The 15,802-nt window shown below is 45.0% G+C and overlaps 1 protein-coding gene across 1 annotated transcript in view; it reads right to left on the bottom strand.

The window, feature by feature from the left end:
• The window catches only part of LOC144681154 (dynein axonemal heavy chain 6-like), a gene marked incomplete at its 3' end in the record, with an annotated part of 934,896 nt that overhangs the window by 142,083 nt on the left and 777,011 nt on the right, over window positions 1-15,802 (bottom strand). The window contains exon 41 of the mRNA XM_078542881.1: window positions 13,215-13,347. Within this exon, the coding sequence (XP_078399007.1) occupies window positions 13,215-13,347 (133 nt within the window). The remainder of the gene's footprint in view (window positions 1-13,214; window positions 13,348-15,802) is intronic.

Below are 15,802 nucleotides of genomic sequence, written 5' to 3'. Positions count from 1 at the left end.
TCTATCCAGGCTAACATGTTATCCCCTACACTTTTATTTTCCGCAATAACCTTTGATGTGGCAGCTTATCAAATGCTTTCTGGAAATCCAAATACCTTACAGGCTCCCCTCTATCCACTGCACATTACTCCTTCAATGAACTCTAATAAATTGGTTAAACATGATTTACCTTTCATAAAACCATGCTGACTCTCCCGATTACCCTGAGCTTTTCTGAGTGCTCAGCTATAACCTCTTTAATGATTGCCTCTGCCACCTTCCCCGCAACTGATGTCAAACTAAACTGGCTGAAAATTTCCTGCTTTCTGCCTCCCTTCCTTGATAGGGATCATTAAAATTATTAAGCCATTGCCAGGGTAGATGTGGAGAAGATGTTTCCAATTGTGGCACAGTCTAAAATGAGGGACCATAAATATAAGATAGTTACTAGTAAATCCAATAGGGAATTTAGGAGAAAATTCTTTAATTAGAGAATGGTGAGAATATGGAACTCCCCATCACAGGGAATAGGATAGATATATTTTAGTGATTGATCAAGAAGGGGAAAATGGAGTATGAGAGTAAACTTGCAGGGGACATAAAAACTGACTGTAAAAGCTTCTATAAATATGTGAAGAGAAAAAGATTAGCGAAGACAAATGTAGGTCCCTTACAGTCAGGAATGGGGGAAATTATAAACTACACTACTGGGGGAACAAAGAAATGGCAGAAGAATTGAACTCATATTTTGATCCTGTCTTCACGAAAGAGGGTACAAATAATTTCCCGGAAATGTTAGGGAACCAAGGGGTGAGTGAGAGGAAAGAATTGAATAAAATCAGTATTAGTAAAAAAAATGGTGCTAGAGAAATTAATGGGGTTAAAGGCTGTAAAATCCCCAGGGCCTGATAATCTACATCCCAGAATACTAAAGGAAGTGGCCCTGGAAATATTGGATGCATTGGTGGCCATCTTCCAAAATTCTATAGACTCTGGAGCATTTCCTACAGATTGGAGGGTGGCAAATGTAACCCCACTATTTAAAAAAGGAGGGAGAGAAAACACAGAGAATTATAGACCAGTTAGCCTAACATCAGTAGTAGGGAAAATGCTGGAGTCTAGTATAAAAGACGTGGTAACAGAACACTTGGAAAGCATTATCAGGATTAGACAAAGTCAGCATGGGTTTATGAAAGGGAAATCATGCTTAACTAATCTACAGGAGTTTTTTGAGGATGTAACTAGTAGAATAGGTAAGGGGGAACCAGTGGATGTGGTGTATTTGGATTTCAAGAAGGCTTTTGATATGGTCCCACAAAAGGGGCTAGTGGGCAAAATTAAAACACATGGGATCAGGGGGTAATATACTGGCATTGATTGAGAATTGGTTGACAGACTAGAAATAGACAGTGGGAATAAAAGGGTCTTTTTCCAGATGGCAGGTGGTGACTAGTGGTGTACCGCAGGGATCAGTGCTTGGGCCCCAGCTATTCACAATATATTTAAATGACTTGGATGAGGAAACCAAATGCAATATTTCCAGGTTTGCTGATGACACAAAACTGGGCAGGGTTGTGAGTTGTGAGGAGGATGCAAGGAGGCTTCAGGGCGATTTAGGCAAGTTGTGTGTGTGGGCAAACACATGGCAGATATAGTATAACGTGGATAAATGTGAAGTTATAAGCTTCAGTGTGAAAAATAGAAAGGCAGAGCATTATTTAAATGGTGATATATTTGGAAATGTGGATATACAAAGGAATCTGAATGTCCCTGTACACCAGTCAATGTAAGTAAACAGGCAGGTGCAGCAAGCAATTAGGAAGGCAAATGGTATGTTGGCCTTCATTGCAAGAGGATTTGAGTTCTGAAGGGATGTCTCACTACAGTTATACAGAGCCTTGGTGAGACCACACCTGGAGTATTGTGTGCAGGTTTGGTCTCCCTACCTAGGAAAGGATATACTTGCCATAGAGGGAGTGCAGCGAAGATTCACTAGGCTGATACTGGGGATGGTAGGACTGTTGTATGAGGAGAGATTGGTTCGACTGGGCCTGTATTCACTAGAGTTTAGAAGAATGAGAGGGGATCTGATTGAAATGTATAAAATTCTAACAGGGCTAGATAGACTGGTGGCAGGGAGGATGTTTCCCCTGGTTGGGGAGTCTAGAACCAGGGGTCACAGTCTCAGGATATGGGGCAGGCCATTAAGGACTGAGATGAGGAAACAGTTCTTCACTCAGAAGGTGGTCAACCTGTAGAATTCTCTACCATAGAAGCTGTGGAGGCCGGGTCACTGAGTATATCCAAGAAAGAAATTTATACATTTTTGAATATTAGGGGCATCAAGGGGTATGGAGAGAAAGCGGGAATATAGCGTTGAGATAGGGGATCGGCCATGATCATATTGAATGGCGGAGCAGGCTTGAAGGGCTGAATGGCCTACTCCTGCTCCTAGTTTCTACATTTCTTTGTTTCTAGGGGAAGCTGGGTAAGCACATGGGGGAAGATGAAAAGCAAGAGCATGTGGAATTGGGCTTGTTCAGGGTATCATGTTTCTTTGCCTGGGTCGTTTAAAATCTGTGTGTCTTACTGTTGCCTTAATGAAAGTGTAACTGGGAGTTAGATTAATTAGAGGATTCAGAAGTTATCATAATAGTAATTGGTGGATCTATGAATGTATTTAAAAATCATTCTCTTATTAATAAATGCTAATCTAGTTTTGCAAAACCTATAAAACTTGGTGGTCTTATTAATACTGAATTCAAGGCACACATCTTGAAATTTATACAAACTGCAAAACAAGTTGTGGCAGTTGTTTCAAGTTTCCCTTTGGGATTTGAACAGCTCAGCATTTACCATCGGCTGTGCCATAACACAAGGTTACGGGGATAAGGTAGGGGAGTGGGACTAGGCGGAATACTCTTCCAGAGAGCCAGTGCAGACTCGATGGGCCGAATTGCCACCTTTTACACTGTAAAGCTACTGTGATACTGCTTCATAGAGGGTTAGATGAAGTAAGGCAGGAGGAGGTTTGAGTGGGGCATAAGCATGGCACAGACCTGTTGGGCTGATACCTGTTGTATTGCTGTAAATTCTATGCAATGTAAATACTTTTCCAGACACAATGCCAAAGGCCAGGTCCTCATTTTTTACTTAAACTATGTTGCTTTTCTGAATGTTATGGATTTTGATAATGAATCCTTCACTCCTGACTGACCTTTCATTTTCTTTTTTCTGCGATCTCTCCACCTCCGCACTTCACTCAAGATCAAGGGGAGAAGATTTTTAATTCATGAGCTTCTCTTGCAAGTGCAAGCTGTATATTTTCATATGCTACTAAAATGTTTAAAGCAGCATGATAATGTTTCCTCATATGTTTTCTGATCTGCTGGGAAAGGTGACTGTAACCCTTTCATGCCTGCACCTGTTGTTACTGTGCACAGAACTAGAGGGATAATTCGAGTGGGATTGAGCATGGGGCAGATTTGCTTCCCTTTGTTCTTCTTGGACTCATACAACCAAAAATTCAAATTTATGAGGTTTTTAAAATACAACAAGTAGGGAGGAGCTATTTCCTTTGGCAAGTGGGTGGGTAACTATAGGTCATAGATTTAAAGTAAGAGGCAGAGAGGAAATCATCATACAGGCTTTTTTTAGTCATTCATGGATGTGGGCATTGATGGCTAGGCCAGCATTTATTACCCACCCCATAATTGTCCTCACTCAGGTCAACCATATTGCTTTGGTCACATAAAGGCCAGATCAGGTAAGGACATTAGTGAGCCAGATGGGTTTTTACAACAATTGGCAGTAGTTTCATAGTCATCATCAGGCTTTTAATTCAAGATTTTTATTGAATTCAAATTTCACCATCTGCTGTGTTGGGATTTGAACCCAGGTGCCCTAGGTCTCTGGATTACCAGTCCAGGGACAATGCCACTACACCACTGCCTCCCCAATTTACAATTTACATGCTGCCTGAAAGGATGGAGGAAGCAGATTCAAAAACAACAGCCCTAGCAGATTGGAGAGGGGTGAATGTAAACCCAATATTTAAAAAACAAGAGAGGGAGAAAACGACAATTACAGACCAATTAGCCTAACATCAGTAGTAGGGAAAATGCTAGCATCTATTATAAGGGGGGTGATCACAGGACACTTAGAAAATATCAATGGGGTTAGACAAAGTCAACATGGATTTATGAAAGGGAAATCCAAAAAGGGAAATCTACTTATCTCCTTGATAAGGGAGAACCAGTAGATGTGGTGTATTTGGATTTCCAGAAAGCTTTGGATAAAGATCCATATAAGAAGTTAGTGTGTAAGTTAAAGTACATGGGATTGGGGGTAATATTTTGGCATGGATTGAGAATTGGTTAGAAGACAGGAAACAGAGTAGAAGTAAACGGGTCTTTTTCAAAAGGCAGGTGGTGACTAGTAGGGTACCGCAGGGATTAGTGCTTGGGCCCCAGCTATTCACAATATATATCAATGATTTGGGTGAGGAAATCAAATGTAATATTTCCAAGTTTGCTGACGATACGAAACTTGGTGGGAATGTGAACGGTGAAGAGGGTGTTAAGAGGCTTCAAGGCGAGTTTAGACAGGTTGAGTGAGTGGGAAAATGCATAGCAGATGCAGTATAACTGTGGGTAAGTGTGAAGTTATCCACTTCGGTAGGAAAAACCGAATGGCAGTGAATTATTTCAATAGTGATGAATTGGGAAATATTGATGTACAATTAACCTGGGTGTCCTTGTACACCAATCACTGAAAGCAAACATGCAGGTGCAGCAAGCAGTTAAGAAGGCAATTGGTATGTTGGCCTTCATTGCGAGAGGACATGAGCACAGGAGCAAGGATGTCTTACTGCAGCTGTACAGGGTATTGGTGAGACCACACCTGGAGTATTGTGTGGGGTTTTGGTCTCCTTACCTAAGAAAGGATATACTTGCCAAAGAGGAAGTGCAGCGAAGGTTCACCAGACTGATTCCTGGGATGGCAGGATTGTTGTATGAGGAGAGATTGGGCCGACTAGGCCGGTATTCACTGGAGTTTAGAAGAATGAGAGGAGATCTCATTGAAACGTATAAAATTCTGACAGGGCTGGACAGACTGGATGCAGGGATGATGTTTCCTCTGGCTGGGGGGGTCCAGAACAAGGAGTCACAATCTCAGGATAGAGGGTAAACCATTTAGTACTAAGATGAGGAAAAATTTCTTCACTCAGAGGGTGGTGAACCTGTGGAATTCTCTACCACAGAAGACTGTGGAGGCCAAGTCACTGAATATATTTAAGAAGGAAATAGATATATTTCTGGACTCTAAAGGCATCAAGGAGTATGGGGAGAGTGGGAGTATGGCGTTGAGATCGAGGATCAGCCACGATCATATTGAATGGTGGAGCAGGCTCGAAGGGCTGAATGATCTACTCCTGCTCCTATTTTCTATGTTTTCATGTTTCTGTGAGCTATCAAAGGGAAATTGGACATGTATTTGAAGACAACTAATTTGCAGAGCTTTGGGGAAAGAGTAAGGGAGTGGGACTAATTGGATAAGCTTTTCAAAGAGCCAGGCAGGCGCAATGGGTGCCTCTCATGATGAAAGGTCATTGACCTGAAATGTTAAGTCTGTTTTTCTCTCCACAGATGCTGCCTGACCTGCTGAATATTTCCAGCATTTTCTGGTTTTAATTCAGATTTCCAGCAAGCATTGTATTTTTCTTTCATACCATTCCATTAAATCTCCCCTTAATGTTCTCTGCTTTAAGGAGAACAATCCCAGGTTTCATTTGAAGCGTAAAGTATCGGAGGATGAACTGATGGGAGTAATTTCATTGGAATGAGGATTCGGAGGGCGTGCTGAATCAGTTGCAGGGTGGAAAGAAGATGGCAGAGTTGGTGGTTACCATAAGGTCCAGAAGTGGGGGTGAGTGGAACTGCGGCCAGCAACCAGACTGCAGCTGAAGCTGATAAACAGGTACAACCACTCCAATCATTGGCTTATGAGGGGGCTGAAGGCTGAATCTGATCAAGGTGCTTCAAAATATGGGGAACAGAATATCTTATATTGGAGACACAGTGTAATCTTACAGTGTACTCCACTGTAATCTCGATGACCAGAGAAGTCCAAACAAATCCAGGAATTTGAAGTCAATTTCAAGAAAATATCCAGAGCTACACATAATTTCCAGGCAACGACCAGCAAGAGACAATCTAATCATCTCCCCTTGACATTCAATGGCATTACCATCACTGAATCCCCCACTATCAACATCCTGAGGGTTAGCATTGACCAGAAGTTGAACCGGACCCCAGCCATATAAATACTGTGGCTACAAGAGCAGGTCAGAACCAAGGTATAAAATATAAAAGCAGGAAAGCTATGCTAGGACTGTATAAAACACTAGTTAGGCTCCAGCTAGAGTACAGTTCTGGTCACTACATTAGAGGAAGGATGTATTCACATCAGAGAGGGTCCAGAGGAGATTTATAAAGATGTTGCCAGGGATGAAGAATTTTATCTATGAGGAAAGATTGGATAGGCTGGGGTTGTTTTCTCTGGAACTGAGGAAGCTGAGGGGAAATTTAATTGAAGGGTATAACATTATGAAGGGTCAAGAAAGAGTTAATAGGGAGGATTGTGTTCCTTAGCATAGAAGTCAATAACCAGGGAGCAAAGGTTTAATGGGTTTGAGGGGAGTTGAGAGGATGGAGAGTAGAAACCCTCACCACATTTAAAAAACACTTGGATAGACACTTGAGGTGTCGTAGCCTAGAGGGCTACAGGCCGAGCGCTCCTTCCCCCACCACCCCCACAACTCCCCCATGACTTTCTCTGCTCGAAGCAGAATAAGCCCAGCTTTTCCAGTCTCTCCCACACCGAACCATTCTAATAAATCTTCTCAGCTGCCTCACTTCTTTGTTCTCCCTATTTGCATGTGGAAAACTGCTTTGGAAATAAACAATGTAATAAATCCATTCAAAATGATCGAGCAAAACCTCTTGCAGCTCCGTGCCTGCACTGTCACCACTTTACAATGCAAATAAGAAGCAGTGATTAAAATTTAAGTGGATTCATACTTTTAGTAGTGAATCAGGTATTCTGAGAGTGATGCACTCTCTGCTTCTGGAATAGGATTGCAGATGGTTCCTTTAGGTGACATTCACAGGCTGTTGACAAGCCCTTGTGTGATTATAGAAAACAAAGCACTTGACAAGGTCAAGAGATGCGAAACAATTCATTTCAGCTCACTATCAGAGGGCTTGTTAATAACGGGGGTGGAAGGGGATGAATCAGTGAAGCTGATGGATAACATTCTGAAAATAACAACAGCCACAATCATCATAATCATGTATTCCTGAGAGAGGCTTTCTGCCTTTCACACCCATCATCATTCTCACTGTGGTCGCCATGGTGATATGTCATACCTCCATCGATGCAGGGCAATCCAGGGTCCATCATCCAGTTGAAACCTTCTGTCAGATGGCTGATTCCTGCCATCAAGCTGCTATATACAGGGCACAAAGAAAACAACATTTTTTCCTCCTCTCTGAGAATAAAAAAGAAGCAACTTGCATTTATACACTGCCTTTCACAACTTCAGATAGTCCTAAGGCACTTTACAGTTAGCAAAATACTTTTGAAGTGTAGTAACTGTCTCAATGTAGGAAATGTGACAGCTAATTTATGCACAGCAAGAAGCAGCAAAGTGGTAAGTGAACGGAGTGAGATTTTAATTCACTCAAAACCCATTCACTTGCATGGAGTTGAAATCGGGCGCCAGAGGTTTAATGATATTGGCAGCACAGAGACCTCCCCTGCTCTTATTTAAAGAGGGGCATGGGATCTTTTACACCCACCAGAGAAAGCAGGGATCTTGGATTAATGTCGCATTCGAAAGACGGCAACTCAATATCGTCATCCCAGCGATGCAGCTCTACCTGAGTGCTGAGCCTCTGACAGTGCAGCACTCCCACAGCACTGACCCTCTGACAGTGCAGCACTCCCTCAGTACTGAGCCTCTGACAGTGCAGCACTCCCTCAGCACTGACCCTCTGACAGTGCAGCACTCCCTCAGTACTGACCCTCTGACAGTGCAGCACTCCCTCAGCACTGACCCTCTGACAGTGCAGCACTCCCACAGTACTGACCCTCTGACATAGCAGCACTCCCTCAATACTGACCCTCTGACAGTGCAGCTCTACCTCAGTACTGACCCTCTGACAGTGCAGCACTCCCTCAGTACTGACCCTCTGACAGTGCAGCTCTACCTCAGTACTGACCCTCTGACAGTGCAGCACTCCTTCAGTAATGATCCTCTGACTTTGCAGCACTCCCTCAGTACGGAAACTCTGACATAGCAGCACTCCCTCAGCACTGACCCTCTGACAGTGCAGCACTCCCTCAGTAATGATCCTCTGACTTTGCAGCACTCCCTCAGTACGGACTCTCCGACAGAGCAGCACTCCCTCAGTACTGACCTTCGGACAGTGCAACACTCCCTCAGCACTGACCTTCTGACAGTGCAGCACTCCCTCAGTACTGACCCTCTGACAGTGCGGCACTCCCTCAGTACTTACATTCGGACAGTGCAGTGCTCCCTCAGTACTGACCCTCTGACAGTGCAGCACTCCCTCAGTACTGACCCTCCAACAGTGCAGCACTCCCTCAGTACTGACACTCAGACAGTGCAGCTCTCCCTCAGTACTGACCCTCTGTCTGTGCAGCACGCTCTCAGTCCTTCCCCTCTGACAGTGCAGCACTCCATCAGTACTGACCCTCCGACAGAGCAGCACTCCATCAGTACTGACCCTCTGACTGTGCAGCACTCCCTCAGTACTGACCCTCTGACTGTGCAGCAGTCTCTCAGTACTGACCCTCCAACAGTGCAGCACTACCTCAGTACTGACCCTCTGATAGTGCAGCTCTCCCTCAGTGCTGACCCTGTGACAGTGCAGCACTCCCTCAGTACTGAGCTTCGGAAATGCAACACTCCCTCAATACTGACCCTCTGACAGTGCAGCACTCCCTCAGTACTGACCCTCTGACAGTGCAACACTCCCTCAGTACTGACCCTGTGACAGTGCAATGTTCCCTAATTACTGACCCTGTGACAGCGCAGCACCCCCTCAGTACTGAGCTTCGGACATGCAACACTCCCTCAGTACTGACCCTCTGACAGTGCAGCACTCCCTCAGTACAGACCCTCTGACAGTGCAGCACTCCCTCAGTACTGACCCTCTGACAGTGCAACACTCCCTCAGTACTGACCCTCTGACAGTGCAGCGCTCCCTCAGTTCTGACCTTCTGACAGTGCAACACTCCCTCAGTACTGACCCTCTGACAGTGCAGCACTCCCTCAGTACTGACCCTCTGACAGTGCAGCAATACCTCAGTACTGACCCTCTGACAGTGCAGCACTCCCATAGTATTGACTCTCCGACGGAGCAGCACTCCCTCAATACTGACCCTCTGACAGTGCAGCACTCCCTCAGTACTGACCCTCTGACAGTGCAGCACTCCCTCAGTACTGACCCTCTGACAGTGCAGCACTCCCTCAGTACTGACCCTCTGACTGTGCAGCACTCCCTCAGTACTGACCCTCTGACAGTGCAGCATTCCCTCAGTACTGACCCTCTGACAGTGCAGCACTCCCTCAGTACTTATTTGAGGAATGATGTAAGCATGTTGGATGCAGTTCAGAGATGATTTACCAGACTGATACCAGGAATTGGAGGGTTGTCTTATGAGGAAAGGTTGGACAAGTTAGGTTTGTGTGCACTGGAGTTTAGAAGAGTGAGAGGTGACTTGATTGAAACTTTTCGGGGAGGATTTTGCCCTTGTCTGGTGCGCTCAGCGGGGGCAGCCGGGAAGATGACCGCTACCCGCGATCGGAGCCGGACCGCGATTTCTCGTTGGCGGGCCTTAGCGTGAGTTGCGAGTGGCAGCACTGCCTGGGTGGTGGGGGTGGGGTGTTGGGGGAGGAGGACAAGAGGTCAAGTTTGCACATGCATGCAGGCGCGTGCTGAAAAAGCTCCCTGAGGTACAGTGCCGCCTCAGGAGGATGTTTAACATATTAAAAAGAAAGGTTTTTAAAGTATTATAAAACATATTCCTTCATGTGACTGTCACATCAGCAGGGACATGTTCCTAATGAAAGGTTTTAATTTTTATTTGCTGTTGGAAACCTCATCCCGCCCGTGGATGAAGTTTCCTAAAAAATGCAAAGGCCGCTTGGCCTTTTCGCCTGACCGCCTATCGTAAGATTGGACGGGCAGCGAGAAATGAATTTCAATTATAATATTAATGGATTTATTGGCCTTTTCATTGTCAGTGGGCGTGCTGCTGACTCTGTCACATGCCCGCTGAATGTAATATCGTACGAGTGTGCATTGACATCGGGACGCTCGCTAGACATCATCGTACATCATTTTAAACTTGGTTAGGTCAGACACGCGCCTGCCCAACGAGCTAAAAATCCTGGCCATAAGATCCTGAGGGGTCTTGACAGGGTAGATGTGGAAAGGACGTTTCTTCTTGTGGGTGAATTTAGAACTAGGGGTAACTGTTGGCCACCCATTTAAAGCAGAGGTGAGGAGAAATGTTTTCTCTCTGAGGGTTGTGAGTCTTTGGAACTCTTTCCTTAAAAGGCAGTGGAAGCAGAGGCTTTGAACAGCTTGATGGATTCTTGATAAAGAAGGGGGTGAAAGATTATCGGGAAGTAGGCAGGAATGTGAAGTTGAGGTTAAAATTAGACCTCACTGAATGGCAGAGCAGGCTTGAATGGCCCGGTGGCCTACAAAGCTTGTGCAGTTTTGGTCCCCTTACCTAAGAAAGGATATGTTTGCCATAGAGGAAGTGCAGCGAAGGTTCACTAGACGGATTCCTGGTTTGGCAGGATTGTCATATGAGGAGAGATCGGGCCGACTAGGCCTGTATTCACTGGAGTTTAGAAGAATGAGAGGGGATCTCATTGAAAGGTATAAAATTCTGGCAAGGATGGACAGACTGGATGCAGGGATGATATTTCCTCTGGCGGGGGTGGGGTCTAGAACAAGGAGTCACAGTCTTAGGATACAGGGTAGCATTGAGATGAGGAGAAACGCCTTCACTCAGAGGCTGGTGGACCTATGGAATTCTCTACCACCAGAAGGCTGTGGAGCCCAAGTCGCTGAAAATATTTAAGAAGGAAATAAATAGATTTCTAGATTCTAAAGGCGTCAAGAGGTATGGGGAGAGCATGGGAGTATGGCATTGAGATAGAGGATCAGCCATGATCATATTGAATGACCCACTCCTGATCCTATTTTCTGTGTTTCTATGATAGCACTCATGATGACCCCTTCCATCACTTTAGTGATGATCAAGAGTAGATTGACGGGGTGGTAGTTAGCTGGGTTGGATTTGTCCTGCTTTGTGTACAGGGCATACCTGGGCAATTTTCCATATTGCTGGGTAGATGCCAGTGTTGTAGCTGTACTGTAACAGCTTGGCTAGGGGTGTGGCAAGTTCTGGAGCACAAGTCTTCAGTACTATTGGCAGAAAGTTGTCAGGGCCATAGCCTTTGCCGTATCCAGTGTCTTCAGCCATTTCTTGATGTCACGTGGAGTGAATCGAATTGGCTGAAGATTGGCATTTTTGATGCTGGGGACCTCCAGAGGAGGCCGAGGTGGATCATCCACTCGGTACTTCTGGCTGATGATTGTTGGGAATACTTCAGCCTTATGTTTTGTGCTGGCTCCCCCATCAGCAGTGGTAATCAGCAGGAGGTTTCCTTGCCCATGTTTGACCTGATGTAATGAGACTTCATGGGGGCCGAGGTCGATGTTGAGGACTCCCAAGGAACATCCTCCTGACTGTATACCACTGTGGTGCATCTTTGCCACCTTCGGTGGGACAGGACATACCGAGGGATGGCGGTGTCTGGGACACTATCTGTAAGGTATGATTCCATGAGGATGACTATGTCAGGCTGTCGTTTGGCTATTCTGTGAGACAGCTCTCCCAGTTTTGGCACTAGCCCCCAGATGTTTGTAAGGGGGACTTTGCAAGGTCGACAGGGCTTAGTTTGCTGTTGTTACTTCCTGTGCCTAGCTCAATGCCAGGTGGTCCATCCAGTTTGATACAACTGAGCGGCTTGCTAGGCTATTTCAGAGGGCATTCAGAGAGGGTCAACCACATCACTGTGGACCTGGAGTCACATGTTGGCCAGGCCAGAAAAGGATGGCAGATTTCCTTCCCTGAAGTGAACCAGATGGGTTTTTACAATAATCAACAGTGATTTCATGGTCATCATTAGACTTTAAATTCCAGACTTTTCATTGACTGAGTTTTACCTCCCCCAAAGTTCTCCTTTCACGGGCTCTCCCCATCCTTTGCGTAAGCCCTGCTCCCCGCACCTCCCCTAGTTCAGGCGTAGTGTCAGCTTGACTAAGTCAGTTGCCCAGTTGCCTCTGATTTGGAAGATTGTGCATATAAATCCTACAGCAGAATTTCATGCTTCCCTAGGCTGGGATGTGAGTACAACACCAGGAGAATGATGCACCTTTAGAGATTACATCATTCAGATGAGATATTTTAAGCCTGCTGCCTGATTAGCTACTTAACCCTATTCATAGAAGAGCAGTGAGTTCTCATTGTGTTGTGTATTGAATAATTGGTGCATTCGCTTATAGGAACACAAGAACTGGAGTAGGCCATTAAATGCCTTAAATGTTTCAACCATTCAATTACCTCATGACTGATCCAAACCATATCTGCACCATATTTCCTCTAATGGAGAAATCCAAAACAAGGTGGTACAATCTTAAAATTAAAGGCCGTTAGGAAGGAAATCAGGGAGCATGTCTTCACACAAAGGGTAGTGGCAATCTCAATCTCACTCCCCCAAATGCCTGTGAAAGCTGGTGGTCAATTGGAGCTTTCAAGACTGAGATTGATAGATTTTTATAGGGTAATGGTATCAAGGGATATGGAACAAAGACAGGTAAATGGAATTAAGCTACAAATCAAGGTGATTAAGCACTGTGACTCAAACAAGAAATGAGCCAAGGCTTGGATTGGGGCCAGTTGGGCCCCAGGGAGGAGGAGCACAGAAATTGGCCTGAGGTAGCCACATGGCTGATTCTATCAAGGGCTACATGATTCCTATGAATCAATCAAGAAAGGGAAACTAAAGATCACTACACTCGTACATTGCTGACTTTCAGTACTATAGGCCCATGCAAGCTCACCTTTCATGTTTCATCTCGTTGTAAAAGAAGATGTTCCCAAGGATGGTCTTTGGTTGGATCAATGAACCTTTGGGTTTCTGAAGCTTTGAAAGCATTTCTTGAATGAGAGCAGACTTTCCAACACCAGATTCACCTACAGAAAGTAAACAAAATCAAAATTCAGGCCTAGGATTCCAAGGGAATTTAAGCATCCATGTTTCAGGCATGTAAAAGGCACCTGAGTCTCCAATATGTGCAGTGTATGCACATTCAAGCCAGAGTGTGCTGACTGCCATATTGGTGTAGACGAATAAAGGCATCAGGAACTCTGGTCTTAAATCAGCATTAGGGCCTTTGGATTCGGAACTGAAATTAGTCAGTCAGATGGTGATTATCATCCTGGTCAGGTTGGGGGTGAAGTGGGAAGATGTGATACATTCTAAAATGGTTGTGGAAAGATTATTCCCAAACTTGAAGGTGTGAGAGAAGATAAGGTACAGATGTGAAAGGTAGAGTTAAGTGATGAAACATGCTTTGATGCCCCTTTGCAGCAGTCCACGAGGAATCCTTTAAGTGGAAGTCATTATACTATAATCCTTAAAATAGTTTGAGCCACCCCAACAATGTTCCAGTCCAGGTCTTTAGGCATGGCAGAACTGTTAAGGGCACAGCAGGCTGCAGCTATGCAAGACACACAAGGCCTTGTTGGTGAGATAGGTGTTGGGATTTTCTGTAGGAGCATGTAAGCAATGTGGGTGCCATTGTTTTACCCTGGACCTCGGGGAACCCAGCACCCCAGTAAAACAGGAGGAAAATTCTGCGGATGCTGGTAATCTGAAATAAAAATGCTGGAAATACTCAGCAGCTCCAGCAGCAACTCGGGAGAGAGAGAGAGAGAGAGAGACGGAGTTAACAGAGTATACTGCAGAGCTGTTGAATATTTCCAATACATTCTGGACTTACCCCAGTAAAACTAGACATCTGTCTTGCTCAGATGCCAAATGTGCTAAATCTGCAGTGGCCTGATGAATGCATGTCCACTCTACAGAGGTCCCCTGAAATGTTGTGCCATTAAAGTTGAGTGCAGTTATTACCTTCGTAGCCACAGAGAAAGCAATGAGGGGAGATGGCAGTGCCTGCAGGTCCTCATGCAGTAGATGACAGAACTCCCTCCCTAAGAGCACCATGGGTAAACCTACATCACTAGGTCTGCAGCACTTCAAGAAGGCAGTTCACCATCACCTTCGCAAGGGCAATTAGAGGTGAACAAATAAATACTGGCCTAGCCAGCGACATTCGCATCCCTTTAAAAAAAGCATGACAAAACACAGGGTAATAGATTGGAGAAAAGCTGAGGGCCTGAGAATAGAATGTGGTGAAATAAAATTGACAATGATATTAGCAAACAATGATGTAGAACAGCAATATGAAACATTGAAAATGGTGTTTAAGTCCAGGAAAAATATATTCTGCCAAGAAACTACACATAACCTAAACATTAATGAGACACAGTGAATGAATAAAGACGAGGGAAAATTGAGGTTAAGGAGAGAGGCAGACACTAAATAGAGTCATTGAGTCATAGAAGTCTACAGCACAGAAAAAGGCCCTTCAGCCCATCGAGTCTGCACAGGTCAAACAAGTACCTAACTATTCTAATCCCATTTTCCAGCACTGGGCCCATAGCCTTGTATGCCATGGCATTGCAAATGCACATCCAAATACTTAAATGTTATGAGGGTTTCTGCCTCTACCACCCTTTCAGGCAGTGAGTTCCAGATTCCCACCACACTCCGGGTGAAAAAATTCTTCCACACATCTTCTCTAAACCTCCTGCCCCTTACCTTAAATCTATATGCCCTGGTTATTGATCCCTCCACCAAGGGGAAAAGTTCCTTCCTGTCTACCCTATCTATGCCCCTCATAATTTTATACACCTCAATCATGTCCCCCCTCAATCTCCTCTGCTCCAGGGAAAATAACCCCAGTCTATCCAATCTCTCCTCATAACTAAAACTCTCCAGCCCAGGTAAATCTCCTCTGCACTCTCTCCAGTGCAATCACATCCTTCCTATAATGTGGATTCCTGAACTGCACGCAATACTCTAGCTGTGGCCTAACCAGTGTTTTATACAGTTCCAGCATAACCTCCCTGCTCTTATATTCTATGCCTCGGTTAATAAAGGAAAGTATCCCATATGCCTTCTTAACCTCCTTATCTACCTGTCCCACTACCTTAAGGGACCGGTGGACATGCACACCAAGGTCCCCCTGATCTTCAGTACTTCCCAGGGTCCCACCATTCATCGTGTATTCCTGTGCCTTGTTTGTCCTGCTCAAGTGCATCACGTCACATTTATCCGGATTAAATTCCATTTACCACTGATCAGCCCATCCGACCAGCCCGTCTATATCCTCCTGTAATCTAAGGCTATCCTCCTCACTATTTACGACCCTACTAACTTTCATGTTATCCGCGAACTTACTGATTAACCCTCCTACGTTCAAGTTTATATATACCACAAACAGCAAGGGACCCAACACCGATCCCTGTGGAACCCCACTGGACACAGACATCCAGTCACAAAAACACCCCTCGACCATCATCC

The sequence above is a fragment of the Cetorhinus maximus genome, chromosome 5, assembly GCF_964194155.1.
Source record: "Cetorhinus maximus chromosome 5, sCetMax3.hap1.1, whole genome shotgun sequence".
Taxonomy (NCBI): domain Eukaryota; kingdom Metazoa; phylum Chordata; class Chondrichthyes; order Lamniformes; family Cetorhinidae; genus Cetorhinus; species Cetorhinus maximus.
This window is presented reverse-complemented; position numbering and strand designations above follow the sequence as displayed.